General features: G+C 41.0%; 1 protein-coding gene across 1 annotated transcript in view; it reads left to right on the top strand.

The window, feature by feature from the left end:
* GPATCH2L (G patch domain containing 2-like) overlaps positions 1–8,195 on the top strand; it is an 89,877-nt gene extending 81,682 nt beyond the window's left edge. Inside the window, exon 9 of the mRNA XM_006864782.1 lies at positions 8,053–8,195. Coding sequence (XP_006864844.1) covers positions 8,053–8,195 — 143 coding nt within the window. The remainder of the gene's footprint in view (positions 1–8,052) is intronic.
* The last annotated feature ends 414 nt before the right edge of the window (positions 8,196–8,609 follow it).

The raw sequence follows: 8,609 nt of genomic DNA, 5'->3' as shown, positions 1-8,609 counted from the left end.
TCTTTGATATTCATCAAATGGTACATGGATGGTACATGGAGGGGTTTATAATCATTGTAATGAAACAATGTTTGTGATTTGTTGAATGTAAAACTGATGATCTGCCCTGTAAACTTTCACTCAATCATCATTAAAAACCTTAAAAAATAACCCCAAAAAGAAGACCAGGTTTACTGTTCAGAAAGAGACTGGAGGAACCTGAGACTATGACCCTCAACAGCTCTTCGGGTCTGGAAAGGAACTCACCCATGTGGTCCAATTTTCAGCCAAGCAATAAGATAGACATATAGGGCAGGACAACAACACAAGTGAGGTGTGCTCACTATGGAATGGTCAATCGTTTAAGATCAAAAGGGCAGCATTTACCTAAGGTTGAGAAGGAATGGGAAGTAGGGTAGGATGAAAATAGGAACCACAGGGAGAAAACAGGATAACTGTTGTTGATAGAGAAGATTGCACTCATTGAGATGAAACAAAATGTAAGATTCGTTGAAAGAAATGATGGTCCTGTCTGTAAACCGTCACTCAATTCAGTTGAAAAAAAAAAAAATTGTAGTGCTCTACAACTAACTGAAAGGTCAGATATTTGAAACCACCAGCCGGCCCCACTGCACAGACTGGCAGGCAGTTTGCTTTTGTAAAGAATTCCACCTTGGAAATTTGGTGGGCAGTTCTATTCTATCCTATAGAAACACTTTGAGTCAAAATTTTTACTGCAACAGGTTTTTGGAGCATGATTAAGGAGTCCTTCGTGCTTGGTTGCTAACTGAAAAGTTGGAGGTTTGAGTTCACCCAGAGGCACCGCAGAAGAAAACCCTGGTGATCTACTGCCTAAAAATATCAGGCAGTGAAAACCCTATCCAGTTCAGTTCTTCTCTGACATACGCAGGGTAACCATGAGGGGAAGTTGATGCCGTAGCAACTGGATTTTCTCTCTTTCTTTCTTTTCTTGGTTTACTGTTAAATAAGTTTTGGTATACTCTGTCCCTTAGGGGAAGTCTGTCTTTATATGTGCAATAGGATTTCTGCAACTGACCTCTTTGAGCTTTTGTTTGGGATGGCTGTTGATGGTCTATGCTTCATCTTCATCTAGATTATCTGAATCATAGTCTGATGATTATGGTTTTGTTGTGAGGTGCCATCACGTTGGTTCTGACTCATAGTAACCCAATGCACAACAGAATGAAACATTGCCCACTCCTGCACCATCCTCACAATTATTATACATGAGCCCATTGCTGCTGCCACTGTGCCAATCCATTTCTTTGGGGGTCTTCCTCTTTTTTGTTGACCCTCAACTATACTCTGCATGATGTGCTTCTTCAGGAACTGGTCCCTCCTGACAACATGTCCAAAGAATAAGAGATGACATTTCACCATCCTTGCTTCCAAGGAGTATTCTGACTATACTTCTTCCAACACAGATTTGTTTGTCCTTCTGACAGTCCATGGTACTTTTAATGTTCTTTTCCAGCACCCAAACTCAAATGCATCAATTCTTCTACAGTCTTCCGTACTCATTTTCCAACTTTCACATGCATATGAGACAGTTGAAAATGTCAGAGCTTGGGTCAGGCACACCTTAGTTTTCAAATTGATCTCTTTGTTCTAAAACTGCTTAAAGAGGTCTTGTGCAGCAGATTTGCCTAATGCAATAAGTCTTTTTTGATTTCTTGACTACTACTTTCTGAGTGTTGTTTGTGGATTCAAACAAAGTCTTTGACAACGTCAGTCTTTTTTCCATTTATCTTAATGCTTTTTTATTGGTCCCATTGTGAGGATTTTTGTTTTCTTGACATTGAGGTACAATCCATACTGAAAGCTGTGGTCTTTGATCTTCATTTGTAAATACTTTGAAACCTTCTTTGGTCTCAGCCAAGCGAGGTTGTATCATCTGCATATTGCAGGTTGTTAATGAATTTTCCTCCAATCTTGATACCATGCTCTTCAAATAATTCAGCTTCTTGGATTACTTGCTCAGAATACAGTTGCATAAGTATGGTGAAATAATACAGCCCTGACACACACCTTTCTTGATTTTAAACTGTTCAGTATCCCCTTCTTCTATTTTAATGGTTGCCTCTTGGTTTGTGTACAGGTTCCTTATGAGCACAGTGAAGTGTTCTGGAATATCCATTCTTGGCAGTGTTATCCATAACTTGTTATGATCCACACAGTCAAAGCCTTTCACGTCAATAAAACATAAGTAAACATCTTTCTGATATTCTCTCCTTTCAGTCAAGATCCATCTCATGTCCGCAGTGATATCCTTGTTCCACATCCTCTTCTGAATCAGCTAGAGTTTCTTGTCAATGTACTGTTGCAGCTGTTTTTGGATTCTCTTTAGCAAAATTTTACTTGCATGTGATATTATTAATTATATTGTTCGATGATTGTCACATTCTGTTGGGTCACCGCTCTTTGGAATGGACACAAATATGGCTCTCTTCCATTGGTTGGCCAGCTGTCTTCCAAATTTTTTGGCCTAGCTGCATGAGTACCTCCACTGCTGCCTAAGTTTGTTGAAAGATTTCAATTTGTGTTCTGTCAATTCTGGGAGGTTTGATTTTCACCAATACCTTCAGTGCAGCTTGGACTGTTTCTTTCAGTACCATTGGTTCTTGGTGATCTGCTCCCTCTTGAAATGGTTGGACATTGACCATTTCTTTTTGATCCAGTGACTCTGTGTATTCCTTCCATCTTCTTTTGATGATTATAGTAAATGTATTTTTGAGTGTTTCCCACACAGCTAGGCCCTGAACTGAACACCTTGAGTGCGTGATTTCACTTAATCTTTGCAATAGCTCTCTGCTGTAGGTGCTATTTTTGTTTTCTAACCTAACACATGAGGAAACTGAGGTGTAGAGAGGTTAAATCACTTCTTCTGTATCTCATGATTGATCAGTGACACACCTGGTCCCTTAGACTCTCAGGGCAGTCTGCCTTTTTATATACAGTAGGATTTCTGCTAAACTAGCCCCTGCATGGAAACCTAGCTCTTCACTGAGTCTGGAGCATAGGAAGCATGAGTACCATTCGCCTTCTTTGTTCTTTTTTCTCTATTTTTCTCCTTTTTATCTAGCTTCTCTTTTTAGCTTTTAGTTCTTCATAAGAGAAGAACTACTGGGAAGAGTTTAAAATCCTTACTCCATGTGTGTAAAACCCCAGGAAATTGCCAGGTTGGTATGAAACCAGACTTGGACGTTGACTATTCCCTGACAGGGCCCGGCTCCTCTCCTCATACTTGTTGAGTAAGCTCTGCTTCACTGAACAGTTTCTTTCTTTTTTGTTCCTCCCACAACCCGAGTGCCCCGTGGAGGTGAAGGACATAGCCGGAGCCGGAGCCATCAGTCAGTAGAACAAATGGGCTTGCTCTGCCTAACATCGGGCCATCTCAGATTCCACCTCCTTTATAGAAATGAGTGATGAAGAGAGCTGCGTTCCGCTTTGCTGCTGTATTAATACACATCAGGGGCCAGCTCCTGGCACTAAATCACGGTGCTGCATACATCTGTTATCAGACTCTTCACCAGTGTGATGAACAAGACTGCAGATAGAGGCTTCCTTGTGTCATTCTTTATAGGATTTCCCTAAAAGAATAAATAGCTCAGATCTCTGCCACACTCTCCCCTGTCACCGTGATGAATTCAGCGTCTTTCCTAAATATGCAGCCACAAATCTTTCCCCTGCTCCCCTCCCCCATTGGAAAAAGTTTGGGGTTGAAATGGACTGACTTTAAAGATATTAATAAGGCTGGAGAAGCGAAGAATGGGCAGGAACAACTTCACTTCCTTGTGTTTGTGCTCATATTAAAAGACAGGGGAAAGACCATTTCAGAGGGCCGGTATGCAGATGTGTTTGAAAGTGTGGCACGTTATATCTATCTCCCTTCTTGTCCCCTCTATGTCCTGGCAGCATGCGGGTGTCTGGTGGACTGCACTGTAGTGGGGAGCCGTGCTAACCTGCCTCTAAGTCTGATCGCCAGAACACAGACTGCCCCGTGAGTCTCTGCCTCTTGCTCAAATGAACTAGCAGTAAACTGAAAACAAAAAAAACCTGTTGCCGATGAGTTGATGCTCTTAAAGAACATAACTGGAAAAGGAAAAAATGGATTCCTTTCCTCCAAAATGCAATACTAAGTAGCTCATCTAAGGGACTCAGATGAAAACCAGACGTAATTTCCTTGAGATGATTTTTATCCAATGGAAGATCAGAATCTTTGGGATACAAATTCTAACCCTTCAAAAAGTACATATGTGTGTTTAGGTAAAGGGGAATTGGAATAGGAAATTCTTTTCCACGCTCTGACTCTCTTAGCTGTTGGGAAAGCCTTTTCTGATCTTCATTTCCTTGGAGTTGGATACTGCATCTTGGAAGGGTACCCAGCAATTCATCTGTTTATCAGTTACATCTGATCCTGAATTCCAGGCCAGCGATGCTATAGATGCATTTGCAACGACAGGGTTTTTTTAATATGTTGTATTCACTGCTGTACCTACCCGTGGCATATAGAATAACACCTAGCATTTAGAACAAGCCCAGTAGTTATTTGTAGTATGAATGAGTGAACAGTATTCTTAAAGTTGACAAAGAGTTACACTTGGTAGTATTCCAACACCATGGTTGGATTCAGTTGCTCCATTTTAGTTTGGTCAATTGTCCTGGGAGTTACAGGGTAGATTCTTATTGTGTATTTATTTATTTTTGAATACTGAATGGCTATACAGGATATTTATAGAAGACATAAGGTAATAAATGTTGTTAGTTGCCGTTGAGTTGGTCCTGGCTCATAATGACCCTGCATAGGGTTTCCAAGGAGCATCTGGTGAGCTTGAACCGCCAACCTTGCAGTTCAAACTGACCTTGTGATCCAACACATTTACCCACAGCACCACACTATAATAATATACAAATACAGGAAATACCCGTATACATAATTTTCACTTTTGAAAAAGAGCATCACCTTTAACATCATCATCTCATCTCTGTCTCTCCTCAGAGGTAACAATTATCTTAAGTTTTGTATTTATCATTCTTTAGTTTTTTAAAAATATTTTGAACAGATGTATCGCTAAGCAATATATTGTCTACGTTTGCATGTTTTTGAGCCTTGTGTAAATGGAATCAAACTGTCATCTTTTACAAATTATAAATTTTACCCACTTCTGTTCTTGGGAATCATTCATGTTTTGTCCTGCCAACTTTCATTCATTTTTACCACCATATATTTCCTTGTATGTGTATGATGAATGTACTACAGTTAAGCGTTCTTGATGAACATTAGATTGTGTGCCATATTATGTTATCGTGAATAATGCTGCATTGAATGTTTCTAACCCTGTCTTTGAGAGGACACACACACAAATTTCTCATGTAGAGTTTCCTCTGCTGTGTTTTATGACTATGCTGTAAGCACAGGGGAGATTTTGAGACATTTATTTTTAGTTAAATATCAACGTATGTGTGTATGTGGGTGAGGGGAATATTTGGATTTTTGACACCGTGGTTGAGGTTCCAAAACATATGAAAGTCACTGCCCTCAGGAAACTTCATATATGTGCCATTGAGTAGGGTTACCTTTCTTTGGAATGGGCGCAAATGCAAGGATCTCTTTCAGTTGGTTAACCAGGTGTCTTGTCTTCCAAATTCCTTGACATGGCCTAGTGAGTGCTTCCAGCATTGCATCCATTTGTTGAAACCTATCAGTTGCTACCCCATCAATTCCTTGACCCTTGGGTTTTGCCAGTGCTTTCAGTGCGACTTGGACTTGTTCGTTGAGTATCATCAGTTCTCGATCAAAGGTTGCCTCCTAAAGTGGTTGAACGTTGACTAAGTCTTTGTAATAACAATGACTCAGTATATTCTTTCCATCTTCTTTTGATGCTTCCTGCATTGTAGAATATTTTGTCTGTTGAATCCGTCAGTATTGCAATTTAAGGCTTGAATTTTTTTCTTCAGTCTTTCTTCTTGAAAAATGCTAAATGTGTTCATCCCTTTTGGTTGCCTAATCCCAGGACTGTGCACATTTCATTAAAATATCTGACTTTGTCTTCTCTAGTCAGCCCTTGAAATGTTCTGTGTAGCTCTTTCACTTCATAGTATCTTCCATTCGCTGTAGCTACTCTTCAAGAATACGTTTCAGAGTCTCTTCTGAAATACGTTTTGTTGTTTTCTTTTCTGTCTTTTCAGTGACCTCTTGTTTTCTTCCATGTCTGATGTCATCCCACATCTCATTGTGTCTTTGGTCATTATGTCCACCCTTATTCTTGAGGTGGTCTCTAGATTTGGGTGGGATATACTTAGGGTCATTCTTTGGTTCTCCTGGACTTGTTTTAATTTTCTTCAACTTCAACCTGTAAAACCTCATTATGTTATCCCAAATTCTTCCAAGTCCAAATTCCAAATTGATGGTCTATTCCATAGTTGGTCGCTGGCCTAGTTTTGACTGATGATATTGAGCTTCTCCCTCATCTCTATATGTAGATGGAGCTGGTTAGATTCCTGTATCCTCTATTTGGCCACATCCACATGCATAGTCACTGTTTATGTTCTGGAAAAAAGGTATTGGAATGAATAGGTCCTTGGTCTTGCAAAATTTGTCATGTAATCTCCAATGTCATTTCAGTCACTAAGGTTATATTTTCCCAATTCTGATCTTTTGCCCCAACTTTTGCATTCCAAGTACCAGTGACTGTACTTGATTGAAAGTTCAATCAATTTCAGACCGCAGTAGTTGGTAAAAATCTTCAATGTTTTCACCTTTGGCGTTAATGGTTGGTGTGTTCAGTCCCTTAGGGTGCATGTGGAAACGTGAGTGTTTCGTGAGTACTGTTGGCATTCACTGGATGGGGTCCAGATGGGAAGTGCCTTACAATACTAGGATGGCCTTATCCAAGCAACGGTTAGCCTGCTTCAGAATGTCTTTAGACTCCTTGTTGAAAAATACAGAGCCTGTTGTATGATATATATATATTTTTTTCACCATTTTCTTTCTGGGTGACCCTGCCTGCTGCATTGTCCTCTCTCTGCCCTTGTTCTGGTAAGACTGAGATGACAGTTGAGATGCGTGCAGTCAGAACTAAGGCCCTGAGTGTACTGGTGTCTTAACAGTAGAGCGCCTGTTGTTATCATCAGTAACTGTTGTTGTTAAATGCCATCGAGTTGGTTCCGACCTGTAGAGACCCTGTGTAGGATTTCCAAGGAGAGGCTGGTGAGCTTGAACCGCCACCTGTGTGGTTTGTAGTCCAGTGCTTCTATAGCGCCGCCGTGCTCCCATATGTTCTCTAAATAAAGGCCGTCATCAAGCAGGACTTGGCCTAACATGGTACAGCTAGCATGTGTACAGTCAAAAACACACTAATCCCATTATGTTATCTTAGAATTCTCACAAGTGCAAATTCCAACCTGGGACAAAAGTCCTCTTCATCTGAAAATCTAGAATACAAGTTATCAGCTTCCCAGTACAGTGGCGAAACAGTCAAAATGTAGACATTTCCATTACAGACAGGAGCAGTTAGAGGGAAAGAAGGAATAATAGGCACCCCAGCAAAGCAATTTATATTAGCTCATAAGTCTTGAAAATGATCCTCTGTTCTCTCAGACCATCTGGACAGTGGTCCTGCCGTCCGTCCATCCTTTGGACATTGGCTTGGCTATGCACTCTAGATTCTGGGCAGAGGCACCTCAACCCTGGGCTTCAACTCTGCCTTCCAAGCCCACTGGAAAGGCAGCTTTGCTCCCTCAGCTCCAAAGTTTACAACCCATGGGGATGGTGGTGGTGGTGTGCCTTGGAGTCGGTTTTAACTCATAATGACCCCACATAGGGTTTCTGAGGCTGTAAATCTTTAGGGGCACAGAAAACCTTATCTTTCTCCCACAGAATGGCTGGTAGTTTTGAACTGCTGACCTTGCGTTAGCAGCCCGACTCGTAATGTAAAAAAATAAAAGTTATGAAAATTTTGCTTTGAAGTATCTCAGATTCTGAGTTGTCTTTTTCTCATTCATCTCCCCTTGATTTTTACTTCCTTCCTTTCACTGTGACCTCCTTTGCAGGTCACACCGATACAGTGGAGCCAGCCACACCAGCATCTCAAGTCCAGAAGGCTCCAGACTCCGAGTGGTTGATGAAGGCCGCTGACCCAGCTACTGCTGCGTTTTTTAAAATGCCACAAGAAAAGAGTCCTGGATATGCCTAGAGAGCAAGACCTCGCCTTGCCAGCCGCTGACTGACGGCCAAAGCAGGTGTTAGACTTTGTACTGTAGTCTTGTATCTCTTAATTGGCATTCCCTGTCTGTTTGTCCTTCCACCACCAGGACTGTCTCCTCTCCACACCGAGCAAATGGACTCTGTCTCTTTTGGAAAATGATTATTGTGGGAATCGGTTTTAAAAAAAATTAGCAAGTTACTGGGGCAACAAATTTTTAAACGATAATGTCTTGCTCTGCTCTATCTGTTAGATTATTTGCTCTGCTCTATCTGTTAGATTATTTTTGCTGTCCCAGTGTCTACCTGCAGCTCCATTTGCAGAGCTGTTGCTTGTTTTGCAGGCATGGATTTGTAGGTGAAACCTATTGACTGTTTTTGCACACCTTTTGTGTGAGCCTCTAAT

Source organism: Chrysochloris asiatica, unplaced genomic scaffold, assembly GCF_000296735.1.
Source record: "Chrysochloris asiatica unplaced genomic scaffold, ChrAsi1.0 scaffold00070, whole genome shotgun sequence".
In the NCBI taxonomy this organism is placed as follows: domain Eukaryota; kingdom Metazoa; phylum Chordata; class Mammalia; order Afrosoricida; family Chrysochloridae; genus Chrysochloris; species Chrysochloris asiatica.
Note: the sequence above shows the minus strand (reverse complement) of the source record. Positions and strands in the feature narration are given on the sequence as shown.